At 43.3% G+C, this 15516-nt stretch overlaps 2 protein-coding genes across 2 annotated transcripts; both read left to right on the top strand.

Moving 5' to 3' along the window:
- Positions 1 to 3033: 3033 nt before the first annotated feature.
- Positions 3034 to 9665, top strand: manea (mannosidase, endo-alpha). The gene is made up of 5 exons (XM_062523243.1): positions 3034 to 3150; positions 3738 to 4413; positions 7755 to 7864; positions 8245 to 8321; positions 8762 to 9665. The coding sequence occupies exons 2-5, from the start codon at positions 3906 to 3908 to the stop codon at positions 9375 to 9377; spliced, it is 1311 nt and encodes a 436-aa protein (XP_062379227.1). The 5' UTR covers positions 3034 to 3150; positions 3738 to 3905; the 3' UTR covers positions 9378 to 9665.
- A 278-nt stretch (positions 9666 to 9943) lies between these two features.
- fut9a (fucosyltransferase 9a) lies at positions 9944 to 15343 on the top strand. The gene is made up of 3 exons (XM_062522939.1): positions 9944 to 10423; positions 12881 to 12991; positions 13392 to 15343. The coding sequence occupies exon 3, from the start codon at positions 13395 to 13397 to the stop codon at positions 14472 to 14474; it is 1080 nt and encodes a 359-aa protein (XP_062378923.1). The 5' UTR covers positions 9944 to 10423; positions 12881 to 12991; positions 13392 to 13394; the 3' UTR covers positions 14475 to 15343.
- The last annotated feature ends 173 nt before the right edge of the window (positions 15344 to 15516 follow it).

Genomic DNA, 15516 nt, shown 5'->3' with positions numbered 1-15516 from the left:
ATGGGAGAGCAGTGCTCAACCACTTCCCCCACCCACATTTCTTCCCTACTGGTTACAAGCCTCTATAACCGGTAGGCCACGGCTGCCCCCATTGGAATAAATCAATATTTTTGAGAGGTAAAGACAATGTAAATGGGTTGAATTTCACCATAACACAATAGGAAGGTTAATGGGAGATAATTGATCTTTTTTTAAAAAAAAAAAACCCAAAAAAACCACAAACAGAAACATATATTATACAAAACATTGTAACATTGTTTCTCTACTACCCTTCAAGAACCTACAAGGAATAAATAAAGGTTGAATGATTTGATGGAATTTAGTGTTGAGGTCCACAGCATAGTGGAAAAGCAGTGCTTCTGAAGAGAGCATCCATAACTCATTTCACTGGATTCAGAACTTCATGCACCCTTGAACATCCCTCCAATTATTGTCTCTTGGTAGAATTTGTGGAAACACACAGTCTTGTGCATCTACACACACACACACACACACGCACGCACGCACGCACGCACGCACGCACGCACGCACGCACGCACGCACGGACGCACGCACGCACGCACACACGCACACACACACATTTGTAATATTCGGAGGATCAGATAATTATCTTACCAAACCTGCCGCATAACCGCAGGCCATGACCACAGTCTATTGCAGTACATTGTTGGCTGTCCTACCTGCTAGTGTAATGAGACAACTGCAGTTGATTCTTGTACCCTGCACAAAGACAATAAAGTTGAATCTAACCTAATGTATTATCTAAATGATTAAAAAAGCAACCATCAGCCAAACACACATGCAGGTTATTGGACTCCTATTCACCTTATTCCTTAAATCTGACCAGTTTTCAACACAGTGTGTTATTTCCAACACATTCGCTTTGTGAGTGCAGCCAGAGATAAATTCAAATCCCTCACTCTGGCCTATAGGCCATTTACTGGACCTGCACCTTTTCTATCTGAATTCCATGATCCAGCTACAGTATGTCCCCTCTCGCCAACTGCCGTCCTCTGATGAGTGTCTGCTAGCCTTTCATCAACATTACACTCAAATGTGTTGTCCCTATCTGGACACAGAGATGTGTTATAAAAAAACAAACAACGCAAGTTGTGTTATTGTCAACACATTTATATAACGAATAAAAAAAAGTAAACAACACAAACTGTTGATTAAAAAACCTCTGTGTTATAAAATCTTCATAACACACAAGGGGCTGGTCTCTTATCAGCTCACACAGCTGCAGTGCAATTCTGCAGCAACTTCATTAGCGCTTATTGCTTATCATTTAATTTTCGGTTATTACAAAGTGCCCCCCCTAACCTCCATCTCATCTAAATTTCCAATGACATTAGAGTCATATGGAGAGTGTAGCCTCAAAATTACCCACCTCACACAGAGTGGAGTAAATTAAACACTTAGGCTACAGATTAACTGATGAACACTGCTGCCCTGTGGCTACTCTGGAGAAGTGAGTGTCAATATTTTAATCAACACATCTCAGCAGACAACATTTTTTTCTGGCACATACAGTACATCTTAAATGACAATGATAATGATCATCGTGAAAACAGGTCAGGTCAGATTACTTTGTAGGTACCCATACAGTAGGTAAACTAGGTTTACAGTCTAAGAAGCAGGATATCCTTAACACTTTGTAGATCACCACATGACATACAACACACAAAACATTAAAGATATAAAATGTGTAAGACAGACAGTAGAACATGGACAAAAATATATGACATAAAACATATAAAATAAACAGACAGACTGCAAATATACTGCTCACTCATACACTTCCGTGTCTTCTGTATCAAGTTTCCCCACTTGCATACAGTAGATGACAGCCTGAATAGAGGTAGGATATCTTACAAGCTTGTGCTTACAAGCTTGCTTTTTAAAGGTAGATATATTTGTTTTGACAAATAATCTCTGTGGAGAATGATTGGAAACCCTTTGGGATGAACAGGGACAATAAACATGCACTGTCAGGCAGCATAAAAATGGACTGGTCTGTGAAACTACATCTGTTTGAGCTATGATGCTGATTGCGACATTTCCTTCATTGATTTTGTCATCCAAGCATTAGCCACTGTTCCTATCACTGGCTTGCTGATTGCCTTTTTTATTTTGTCAAATTATTTGCAGAAACAATCTGCTTATGCTGCAATTATTCTGTCAATATTCAGTATGATGTCAATAGGCCTATAAGCCTTAGGAGTCAATCCAATCCACTAAGTGATGCCAAACTTGAGAGAAAAAGGCCTAGGTTTGGAGAGAGCTACAGTATTTACCCCCCTAGGGTCTTACTGGGGGTTGGCAGATGGCTCTTCCCTCTCAGATTCGCTGTGTGCAGAAACAACTGTTTCATTTAACCATTTATTGATTTTTTTTTGTCTGATTGATGGCCGCATGTATAGGCTACGACATGGAGCACAGCTATGAAGCATAGGGTTGTTTCTGTATGCACAAGAAGGAATTGTTTATCCATATAGCTTGCCACACATTGACTTTGAAGTTAGTGAGTGAGACTATAAATTATTATATTTTATCTGTCTAGTCATCTGCATAGTCAGATATAGAACCTAGGATGTCAAGTATCTCAACACGTCACTCTGAAAGCTTAAATCAGAGTCAGAAAAGAGACAGAGAACTAGGCATAGCCTCCAAGTATACCCAGAGGTTGACTTGTGCTGGCTATTATAGCAAGTTGTGCTCAAAAACTGGCAGCAGTCATAATTTCCTTTCATTCACACTACAATTTAAATTTCTTTTTCACAATAGGCTACACTGCATTACCTGTCCACAGACCATGTTAAATTAATTTTGACTGTTTCATATTCCACGTTTTTAGCTAAAATTATATAATCTACAGAGTACAGACCAATTTGACAGCTGATTGAGGTAAACTGGTCAGGCCAGTGAATTTGATGCTGCTGTCACCTTAACGCTTTCCTCACCGACGACATTGAACTAGCCCCACACTGTGGACCAATCAGAGGGCGCCCTGAAATACCTCACAAGATCAGTCTGACTTCCGCATCTCACATGAATGATCTGCCTCTGCCTCAGCGATTCTTCTTCTCTGCATGTAAAAGTAAAGTTTTATGAACGTGGCTACTCTCTTGACCTACAGTATCAGAGGAGGTAACACGCTCGATTTACCTTACAATGCATATCATTATTTAATGTCAGGCTTCTGTAGCATAATTGAGCAGCGGCAGCGGTAATGTTACCATGGCATAGTTGTTGTGAACTTCTACATGCATGTGCAGTGTTGCCTTCTGTCATGTCATACTACGTTGACACTAGAAAAGATGCAACATTGATTTCACCATAATTTGTAACCGAAACGAAATAACACCACTCACGCTTCAAAAACGTAATTTTGTCTATTGGGCGATGTCCATTATTTAGTAGGCTAGTCCACTAACCGTTAGATCTGGTGTCGGCGTGCAGAGTTCAGTTTACCCTAACTGCGCAATGTGCGCATGGTTGGTAGACTTTGCTCAGGTCAATACATTTGTAACATGGAATTTGCTTCTTATCCACACAACCTGAAAGTTAGTTTTTTTGGTAGTTTTCCAGTGTGTGTGTGTGTGTGTGTGTGTGTGTGTGTGTGTCGCCTGCTAAAACTATGACATGCTTACAGTGGAAGAACCCACTGTATTCTGGAGTCTTTGTATGTGTATTCCATTGTGGTGCTTATGTATGCCACTTTGTGTCTTCCTCAGGGGGAATCAATATGATGTCGTCAGTCCTTTGTCAGAGAGGAGCACTGCATGAACAACACAACATCCTGGAGACTCCTCTTTCTGTCAGCTCAGACAGTAGCATCCCTCCCTGCATAGGAACACACTCCGTGAAGAAGCAAACATGTGTGCTTGCTGAATGTTCAGAAAATGGCCAGATTTAGACGTAAATCTTGTTTGGCGTTGCTGGCATTGGCATCTGTTATTTTCATAATCATAGTCATTTTGAAATCCTCATCTGAACAGGCCTTGGACTTGCCAGATGCATTAGGTCCGGAGCTGTTTCCTCATGCCAGCAGACAGGAAAAACCTGTAAAACAGTTACGAACTGACAGACCAACCCCTGACGCAGACACTAAAGAGGTCAATAATATGAATCAGGAGACCCTTCTGGAGAAGTACCCTCCGCCCAATTATAACGTTCACGCCTTCTACTACACCTGGTACGGCAATCCGCAGTTCGACGGGAAGTACCTCCACTGGGACCACCCCCTGCTTCCACACTGGGACCCCAAGGTGGCGGCTGCGTTTCCCACGGGGCGACACTCGCCTCCTGATGACATCGGGGCTAACTTTTACCCCAGCCTGGGGGCATATAGCTCCCGGGACCCCTCCGTCATCGACGCCCACATGCGCCAGATGCGGGTGGCGGCCATTGGTGAGGCTCGATGTTTAAAAGATCAGTGGGTAGATGTCATTCGCGGGGGCGGGGGTTGTTCTGTGCATCACCGCAATGCAAGCATGCATGCATCTCCTAAAGGAAATGTACAAAAGGTGTTTCCCGATACTGCCTCCCAGTATTCCTGCATTGTTTTCACATAGACACACACAGTACAAAATGCACAGAAATATAGATAGATAGATAGATACTTTATTGATCCCCAAGGGGAAATTCAAGATTGATATGGGTAAACACCATAGGCTACTTTATTTTCTGTGTGCACGTGTGATGAACATATGACCTTGAGAGAAACTGCATGCTAGGGACATGCCATATTATATCAGCCATGATATTAGGACGCTCAATAATGGTTTATTTTGGTCAAAGTTGATAGTGATTATTTTCAATGGCTAAATTACTAAACACAGTTATTACTTGATTTTGAACTCCATTTCCATCATCAATTCTCTAAACTGATTTGGTTGAATTTTAAATAATAGTTAAACAGAAAAACAAATAAAAAATGTCATAACTGTTTCGACTGTAAAGTAAAGCCCTACCGATAAATCGGTGTGGCGATATTATTGGCCAGTATTAGCTATTTGCCGATCTATCGGTATTTTGCGTTTAATACTGTAACAGCTGATGAATATTTCTAAATTAAGTAAAGGAAAGTCAAAAACTGATCCTTCATCTAAATGTCCAGTATTGTCTCTCCAGCTTAACATTAGGCCATGTTCAACAGTAAAATAACTTACTATAACTCACTATAACTGTCATTCCATACCATTCTGACCGTATCAAAGATAGTTAGTCACAACGATAGCATTAGCTAAAGCCATAGTTTGCCTAGGGTGACCATTTGTCCGGATTTCAAGCCCTCTGTCTGGAGTCCAGACTCTGGACACTCAGGTAGAGTATCCTCCTTGTTGGGCATTGGTCCACCCTTTTGACAGATGCTCCACAACAAACAATGCTCTGAAGTGGCAATGACACAAGTGCTCCACAGCAAACAATGCTCATAAGTAGAGATAATACAAGCGCTAAGCGAGGCGTATGAATTGTAATGGCGCATTCGTTGTGGTCACACAAGGGGTTTAAGGCTGATTCACACCGGACGCGTGGCGACTGTGTGTAATCTGCGTTACCTGTCCGTTTTCATTTTGAGCGCTAGAGCGTGCACTCTCGGGTTGCGCTGAAAATGCGCGCTAGCTAGAAATGGGGCCTGCGCCTGATTTTCATACATCAGGCAAGCGTGTTGGAAATGTTTCTAATCAAAAGAATCGGTGTAGAGATGTTTTAATAGCCAGACTGGCAGCAGGAGCGCTGCATTCCCGCCAGATTCCTACCGGATGCGTGGCGACTGTGTGCCAGTTGTGTTACCTGTACGTTTTCATTTCGGTGCCCCTGTTAACAGGTAAAAACGTGCACACTGCCTGCGTGACATGCACGTCTCAGGGGTGGCTTGAGCCAAGCTAAAAACGCGTGCCAGCTAGAAATAGGATTGGCGCCTATTTTTCACGTCACAGTCAAGCGTGAAGTGTTTCCAGCCAAAAGAGACACTGAGGAGCTGTTTTAATAGGCAGACTGGCCGCATCCGAGATGTTTCTGGTCTGAACGCTCACATAAAACGCGACGCAACGGTCACGGAACAGACACGCAAGCCACACACCACGGCGGCAGTCTGAATCGGTCGTTAGGAGGCGGTTTCGCGCTGCACTCACTACTGAGTTGAGAGAGAATGACTCAGAGATTTGTGTCGTGCTTCCTGTTTGGCTCAGTGCAAAATAACTAGGATTTACAACGTACCGCTGTCAAAGTTACTCCCGACTCATACGCAGCGATGTGTGCCGAGTGCTTGGCAGGTGCGATACCTGTTCACGTTCATTGTGGCGTCCATGTTAACAGGTAAAAGCTTGCATGCTGCCTGCGTCTCATGTGCGGCTTGAGACACAAACGGCAAACTTGTGTGTTCCAGTTAGAAATAGAAGAGGCCTTTCATTTTGGCCAATTTGTCCTCACTTTTAGACACATCTTGTCCTCCTTTTCAGAGTCTGGTTGGTGGTCACCCTATTTCTGCTACTTTATAGGACACTTGGAGCCTCCACTTGCTCTTTTAAACGCAAATTATCACCATCAACTGGTCATTCCAATGTGAATCTGCACAGAACCACTCACATTAAGTGGACAAAATAGGCATCCCTTCTATTCTCCTATTGGGCCGCGGTTGCAGTGTGGTTCGACTCTTGTCTGAGACGCGGATATGGCGGAGACAGTGTGGCTGCTGTTAACCTGTTAAGATGGATGCCGAAAGGAAATTAAACACGCACCGGAACCACTAAGCCACTGTGCAGTTGGTATAGCATGCAGAAAATGTGAGAGTCCGCAGACTTTCACACAGACTTTTGCACACACCCTTTGAATTTGATCAACTGAACATGGCCAGAATGTAACAACAAACTCATACAGTGAGATCAGACACAAACAAGCCTTAATTCATTGCAGGCGTGGTGAAGCAGTTACCGCCTGACAATCAGTTGGCCTGTGGCCGATTTCCAAACCCGCTGCTATGAGTTCACGTTGCTAATAAATACTGTACCAGTCAACTTTAACTGAACCGAACATCGAATGAACCGCCAGATGACCTTGTTGAAACTGGAAAAAAAAAGAAGTGCATGGGACTAAAATCATGCTCTTCGCCTGTGACTGACTCAGTAAGAGCTTGTCAGCATGTACAGGACCTTAGGTCCAGACTCTGTCCAGAGTTCTGTCTGGCTGGAACCTGGGACTGGCCAAGTCAAGATCAGTTATTCAACCTAATAGCAGCTCAAGGAATTCTGATAGCAAATATTTGGTACTGTGGTACTTTATGCTGTTTTTGATTAAAGGTAGTCATGTAATGCTTACATTCAGAAGCTTTTTTATATATATCTTATGTCGATAGATTTTTTTTTATCAGTGTGTGTTTTAGTCCATGAAATCAAAGAGACCATCTAGGGGTGGTGTTGGCACTACGAGATATTTCCGTGCGGAATCGGGTTTACTGTTTTGAGGTTAGTGAAACCACTGTACTCTCCCTAAACCATGAAAACTTTGGCCTGTGCCTTTGAGTAGTTCACTGAACCTTCCAACCTTCCAGCTTAAGTGGAGCTGCTGGACAGACCGTTGACAGTTTGTAAGGCTTTTCTATGCTGAAATAAGAGCAGAGGCCATGCTATCAAACGTCATGTTCAATTGAAGTATAACTTAAAGTGAAATATGAATGCGTATGCTAAAGGTTAAACAGGTTTTCTACTGGTAATTTCATGTTATTCTCTCTCTCTCTCTCTCTCTATCAGGTGTGCTGGCCATCTCTTGGTATCCACCTGGTCTGAAGGATGACAACGGTGACATAACAGATGGCATCGTGCCCCTGGTGTTAGATACGGCTCACAAATACCAGATTAAGGTACTGTAGAGTCTGTTTGCATCTACTCATTATCATAATACAGTTCCATCACAGAGAAGATGATATCAGAAAAACTACTGCTGAGGAGTTAGTGTGACATGTCTTACCTATGACTGTATTGGGTTAAATGTACTGTAGTTTTCATTGTCATAATGTAATTGTGATACACAGAATGGACACGCAAACTCCTTTTATCTATTAGAACTGCACGTTTTCTATTTGTGTTTATACACACAGTTTATTCCTCATAGTATGATTAAGTAGTATGTTTTATTTGTGACCAAAAAGATTAAACATTAGCAACAAACATAGCTTAAAAAATCCCATATTACTCTTTAGACTCGGTCCTGTTGAATTAATCTTAATGCCATTTTGCACAGGTGACGTTTCATATTGAACCCTTTAAAGGACGGGATGAGAGGACTATGTTTGAGAGCGTCAAATACATTGTGGAAAAGTGAGTATTATATGGTACAGTATGCCTCTAAGAGAAGGCTAGATTATGACCCAAGGGTCGACAATGAATATGGGAAATCTATACACTAGAAAGAGACTCCAAGGTCGACTGCCTCAATAGATAAAGAAGATAGATTTTTGTGTGTGTGTGTGTGTGACGATCTGAACCTGGTTTGACTTTGTCAATAGCTGAAATTGTCACATGGTTTTGAAATGTACAAGATTAATTTACCATCATGTCATTAACCAGGAAGAACCGTTTTGCTTCAGCTAAATGAATACAATTCCTGTTATTTAGTCATGGTGAGAGCCTTGGGAACCATTTAGACCATGTTATTTTATAAATCAAAATGTATGTGGCATTTAACATAACTGTGATCACCACAGGCTGATGGAGGCACATTACTCTTGCATTCATAATGTTGTGGCCTTTCTTTCCAGATATGGAGAGCACCCGGCTTTCTTCAGGTACAAAACAAAGACCGGAAGGACCTTGCCCTTGTATTACGTTTATGACTCCTATCTGCTGAGTCCAGAAAACTGGGCTCTTTTTTTAAAGCCCAATGGGAAGAACAGCGTCAGGAATACACCTTACGATGGGATCTTCCTGGGTCTCATGGTCGAGGAGAAGCACAAGAGATCCATCTCGTCTTCCGGCTTCGACGGCATGTACACTTACTTTGCCACCAACGGGTTCACCTACGGCTCCTCCTACCGCAACTGGAGGTCCATCAAGGCCTTCTGCGACGCCAACGACCTGATCTTCATACCCAGCGTCGGCCCGGGTTACATCGACACCAGCATCCGGCCGTGGAACTCGCAGAACACGCGGAACCGCATTAAGGGCAGGTACTACGAGACTGCCCTCGGTGCCGCGGTGGACGCAGGTGCCCGGGTCGTCTCCATAACCTCCTTCAACGAGTGGCACGAGGGCACACAGATAGAGATGGCAGTGCCCAAGTCAGGGGGCACTGCCTACTTGGACTACTTACCACACAAGCCAGGCATCTACTTACAAATAACTCGAAAGTGGGCAGATAAATTCAGTGATGAATGAAAGGTTGTTTTGACAACCAGATGTCAAACTGTGAATGTGATAAAGATTAAACTGTGAATGAGATTTTTCATAATGAAGCAGCAATTGCTGCCTAGTGATCTCTCCTTTTGTTGAGCCAAGTGACTTGAAATACTTTTGAAAGTGAACCTAAAATGTACACTATAATCATGGTTTGGGGATATGGATGTCCCGTGAAAGAATACCCAGTGTGCTCTGTCTAACTTCCTGATTTATCTTAATTCTAAAAAGATACTCAATGCTCCAATAAATAAGGTGTTCTTTATTGTTTTTCATGAGTCACTTATGGTGTTATGTTCATTCATGTTTTCTATGTAAATCCCTTCATAAGGTCATATTTCACTTCATTATTGAGTGTGAAGAACGTTATCCTAACATAATTTAGGGATTAGTCAATATGAACATGTCGGGCTCATTAATTGCCTTTAAAGTTGAATCAACTGCATTGCATGGTAACTAAGCTAAGCAGGTGATGAGGAGAGCCACATGTTTACCATGATATATCCGCAAGGCTACACGGCGAAACACATAAAACACTCAGGCAATATTCGAGATAACGAGCAGCTCCCTACCTATATGATGTCCCATATTCCCTAACCTACCTACGGCGGAGCCTGCGTTCCGTGCAGCCGCATTGACGGTAAACACAAGAAAGGTAGCCGGCGCATGAGCAGCAGCCAGGGGAACATTATTCCACATCGCATCACAAGCGGTTCATGGCGTCTTCGCAAGCGATGCACTGCTTCTCAAAGCGATGATTTTGATAAAAGCCTGAATTCTCACAATGGTGTTTGCTCTTTAAATTCAACCTGCAGGAGAAATCGCAAGGTCTTTTGTCGTTTGCAGAGAAAAGACTATGGGTTCGGGCGCCTCCGATCCCTGGCTAATCTCACCAAATATTGTCACAATTGAAAATATTTCACTGGATCCGCACATGCGGCATTTGGAATACCTCTACTGGACGACCTCGACTAAAAACACAACCAGATATGGAGTGATTTCATGAACGCCAACCAACCGCGGGGATGGTGAGTGCACATTTGTCTTTTTCTTTCTCATCCGCCGTACGTGGTTTCAACAAACAAACAACAAAATATGTTAGAACACAAATGAGAAAAAAAGCTTCATGAAGATGACTCTGGGACTCAGATCATTCTCGGGCTATGACACCCACTCTTTGTTCGAATCAATTGTGGACATGATAAACAGGGTGTCTTGGGTTAGGCTACTACAACGTGGCATTTGGCTGCTTGGCCAGTGCGCCTTTATTTTTATGTACCGATTTTAAAAAAAAGCAACAACAGCCTAAATGTGTCCGGTGTGTGTGTGAGAGCGCGCACGGTAGCTTTGCGTGACCGAAGTGCTCAAAATCCGCTCTTTGCATAAAATCAAATGCATAACTGGCACGTAGGCTGTCATCATCAGTGCATGGGCGCAGTGTGTATATATGTGCACGCACCATCAGTAGGCTACATACACCGTCGCATAGTGACATTCATCACCGGGCTTCAGCATCATCTTCTGCCATGACCTTCGGTTAGCGCCGCTGGAGATAACTGCTCACCTTGGACAGTGCCTCTCAGCACATTATATTAGGGCAGCACGTAAAGCGACCATATAGTCACGTTAGAGCAAAGGGTTAACTGGCATGCCTTTTCTCTCTCTTTTTTTTTCCAAACGCACGTGAACGTTCGAGCGCTGCCGCCGTGCCACTCCGTCGGCGTGTCCTAAATACATCACATTTGATTTAAAACGAGCCATCACGAAAAAATGAATCGGGGGTGGAGGGGAAGCGGCTCTCGTGGTCGCTTCTCCCGGTTCGTTGGAATTTCTGAGAACCTGTGCCGCTTTCTGCAGCCGGAACTGCCTGACTTTTCTGTAATGTATTTTGTTCACGTTAAAAACACGAATAAGCCCCTTACCTGTAGCCTAAGCCACGGATTTGCACAAATGGACTGAGGACGTTGGGAATGTTTTTTTGCCTGGATGACAATCTGTCCAAATCACTCACACCAAATTTAAGGACAGTACTCTGGTGCACCTCTATAACCATAGTAGTCGAGGCTTGTTTACAACCATAGGCTTTGAAATTGATGTGTACTGTGTAGCCTATACATTTGAGTCTTGCACACAGATTTATGTATTGAACACAGAAGTGTGCACAGAAGATGTCACAGGTTCCAGGTGGTATTTGTGGGCTAATGAATCTGACCTATTGGTTTAGTACACACACACACACACACACACACACACACACACACACACACACACACACACACACACACACACGTACACACACAGGGAGAGAGTGAGAGGGAGAGATCACCCTGGTACATTTATTGGATGGGCATATCAGACAGTGGTCGCTGTGGTCAGCTCTAATGAATAGAAATCGACTCTCGGCCTTGGCACAGTAGTGCCGTCCTGCTTCGCTCTCTTTCCTTACCTTCAGTCATACACACAGAGTCCTCCTCTTATAATCATACACACACACACACACACACACACACACATAGACTGTGGGGCGGGGTGTACAGACAAACATTATAAGCAAGACGTACTAGTGCCACTATTTTGAATTATTTTACTGCTGAGATATGCAAAGCTTATCAGTCCAGTGCTTGCTGAAAGTGCTTTCCTGGTGGCAAAGAGGATTAGCATGAAATGCATTGATAAGCCTTTAAAACATGCCCGTCACTGGTCAGTGCTGGCATTAATGCCCACAGAATTTTTTTGCAAAAGATCCTCTCGGACAGTAGCGCGCTGCTCTCTACCACACTATCAGTGGTTATGGTTATGGTTATTGATTTGGCAGATGCTTTTGTCCCAAGCGACATACAAATAACAACGATACAGCAGTTACATTTAATAATAACAATAGTAGTAGCAATAGTTACTTTTAAGTGCTGACGAATAATGAAGAATAGTGGGCTATGTTTCTGATTTGAATACTGTATATACAGCAGGGCTGTCTACAGAAGCCCTGGGGTGAACAGAGCAAGGTGCCTGTATTTGTTATTGTTGTTTTGCCGCAGATATGACCTTTGCTGTAATGTTACCAGCTAGGGAGCATCGTGAGTTGCTCACAGAGCTTGCCTCGCCTTAAGATGGCAGTGTTTGCACACACACACACACGGACACACACTCTCACACACACACAGTTCCTTGTGACCCATAGCGTCATGACATAGGTTTGACTCAAGCACTACCCTTTCTTAGCACAGGCCTGTTGTACTGTATATAGAATATTCTATAGCTATAGAATGAATGTTTATTCACCTTAGAAACTTTATTAATCAATTTCCCATTGGTTCTAACGTAATGCCACTTCAATCACACCTCAGTCAGGGAAATTGTGAAGAAATGAAAGCGATTTTATACTATGGTTTTACAATATAAACATGTTCATTGGTAGTGCACCGTTGTTTGGATTTTGATGTGTTGAAAATGTGTTTTTTTTTTTTCATTTGCATTTGAATTAACAGTAAGAAGAACTGTGACGTATTGGGATCTACACAACTTGCACAAGATATCACAGAAGCAGAGATTAAAAACAACTGACGTTTTTGTCTGCGTGGACATCAGCATATCACCAGGTATGCCGCTTAATGATATGACTCATCTAATGAACGTGCTGCAGATAGCAACCCTCCAACACAAGAAACTAATGTGTGTGTGTGTGTGTGTGTGTGAAACTAATGACATGAATCACTGCAGTATGGTTTCATGTGTCATCAGGGACCAGATGGAACACAGATGGCAATGTCTACATTGTGTTTGCTCCCTCAAGTTTTTGCATCACCATCTTGCCCTATTTAAAGAGTTTTCTGTGCCTTTTATGCTATTTTTATCTGTTGTGGTCCATTACATCGCATGAACTGATCTTCATAGAAAGCACCTTGCAATCCCAGCAGCGGTTTGAAATAAATATAGTTGTTGTTGTTATTGTTGTTGTTGATGATTGTTGTATTGTTGTGTTTTTTTTGTCTTCATCAGAGTATGCCATCTGCACCCATCCTCAGAGTTCTAAGACCCCTCTTGCTCGGAACCTTTCTGCTAGGATGTTTCGTGACGTTGTTTTTAATGTACCTCAAACCCTCCACGAGTTGGCTGTCGGGTCCCGTCGATTCGGAGACGTCGACGATACGCGCCAAGGGCCTCCTGTCCAACCGCAGCCAGCAGAATCAGACCACCATCCTGGTGTGGCTCTGGCCCTTCGGCCAGACGTACGACCTCGGCGTCTGCAGCTCCCTGTTCAACATCGAGGGCTGCCACGTGACGGCGGACAGGAACCTGTACAACAAGTCCGACGGCGTGGTCATCCACCACAGGGACATCTCCAGTGACCTGTCCAACATGCCGCCGCTCTACCGGCCGGCGTTGCAGAAGTGGGTGTGGATGAACCTGGAGTCTCCGTCCCACTCCTCCCAGTTGCCTGGCATCGAGAACCTGTTTAACCTGACTCTGAATTACCGCCAAGATGCCGACATCGAAGTGCCTTACGGGTCCATCGTCGCCAACCAGGGAGACGAGGAGTTTGTGCCGCCGAGCAAGACCAAGCTGGTGTGCTGGATTGTGAGCAACTGGAATCCAGACCATGTCAGAGTCAAGTACTACAACGACTTGTACAAACACATCGAGGTTCATGCCTACGGACAGGCTTTTGGGGAATACTTGTCCGACCAAGATTACTTTCCCACCATTGCCAGCTGTAAGTTTTATCTCTCGTTTGAGAATTCCATCCACAAGGACTACATCACGGAGAAGCTCTACAACCCCCTGTCCGTGGGGACGGTTCCGGTGGTGCTGGGTCCGGCCCGGGACAACTACCAGAACTTCATCCAAGGAGACGCGTTCATTCACGTGGACGACTTCCCCTCGCCCAAAGAGCTGGCCGAGTTCCTTCTGCTCTTGGACAAGAACGAGGAGATGTACCTGAGGTACTTTGACTGGCGCAAGCACTTCAAGGTGAAGAAGGCGTACTTCTGGGCCGAGCACACTTGCCTCGCCTGCGACTACATCCGAAGGCACAACGAGTACAAGACTTTCAACAACCTGGACAAATGGTACTGGGGTTGATTCAGGCCTGGATCCATCCCTCGTTGTGGGTGGCCAAGGTGAAGGTGTCTTACTGGAGTGAAGAACTTGACCATTATTTATTATGACACACTCCGGAGAGTGGATCCATGGGGGTTTCTTTGTGCAATTGGCTCAGAGTGATGCATTTTCTTTATGATTTAGAACCAAAATGGGTCAGCCTTAGGAGTTTAGTTTTTTTTATATACTTTAATTGATATGGCACTGTAATGTTTTCCTTTTCTGGTCGAAATGTGAATATGGGATCCATACGCGGAGAAGTCCCGTTATAAAAAAGAATTGATGTGATGCTGTCGAGATTTAAAAGAAATATGAACATATAATTGTTATAAGGACAATATTTATACAATATATTATTTATTTTACTTTGGCATTGTACCATAAAATGTTTATTGATATTAGTGATGCTGTCATCTATGCAGTGTTTACACAATTCGGTGAACATAGTGCATCTACTGTAAAATATGTGTGTACAGTAACTATTTTTTGAGAATTATTTTCCATATTTTTGTATGGATGTACTTGCACAGGCTGCTCCCTGGTAGACTCCCTTGGTCATGTGAGAATGATAGTCTATTTTTGAACACTGACTCCTCTGTCTACTGTAGATGAAAATGTTTGTTTCATGTGACAGACACGGTACACAATGACAATTATCAGTATCTTTTTAATTAGGCAATATATTACATCTTGTGTCATGAGGTGCAGCTTAGAAATCCAACACTTTGGTGAAATTATTGTATTTTTTCTTATTTTATTTTTTTCAAAAGAAACCGAAGACGGTAAAATGCGAGCACAAATTTAGCATGATGTGTACATGAGGAGGCCTCTCTGGGTGGACAGGGCACACACACACACACACACACACACACACACACACACACACACACACCAAACTATAAGAATTGCAATACACCCAGTTCATTTTGAAGGGTTTTCAGAGTAACACCCATGAGGGCCCCCTCAGTCTGTGCACACCATGAAGTGTGTAGGGAGGAATTGTGTATATGTATGAATGAATTGC

Source organism: Sardina pilchardus, chromosome 20 (genome assembly GCF_963854185.1).
Source record: "Sardina pilchardus chromosome 20, fSarPil1.1, whole genome shotgun sequence".
NCBI lineage: Eukaryota > Metazoa > Chordata > Actinopteri > Clupeiformes > Clupeidae > Sardina > Sardina pilchardus.
The sequence above is the reverse complement of the archived record's forward strand: the minus strand, read 5'-3'. Positions and strand labels throughout refer to the sequence as shown.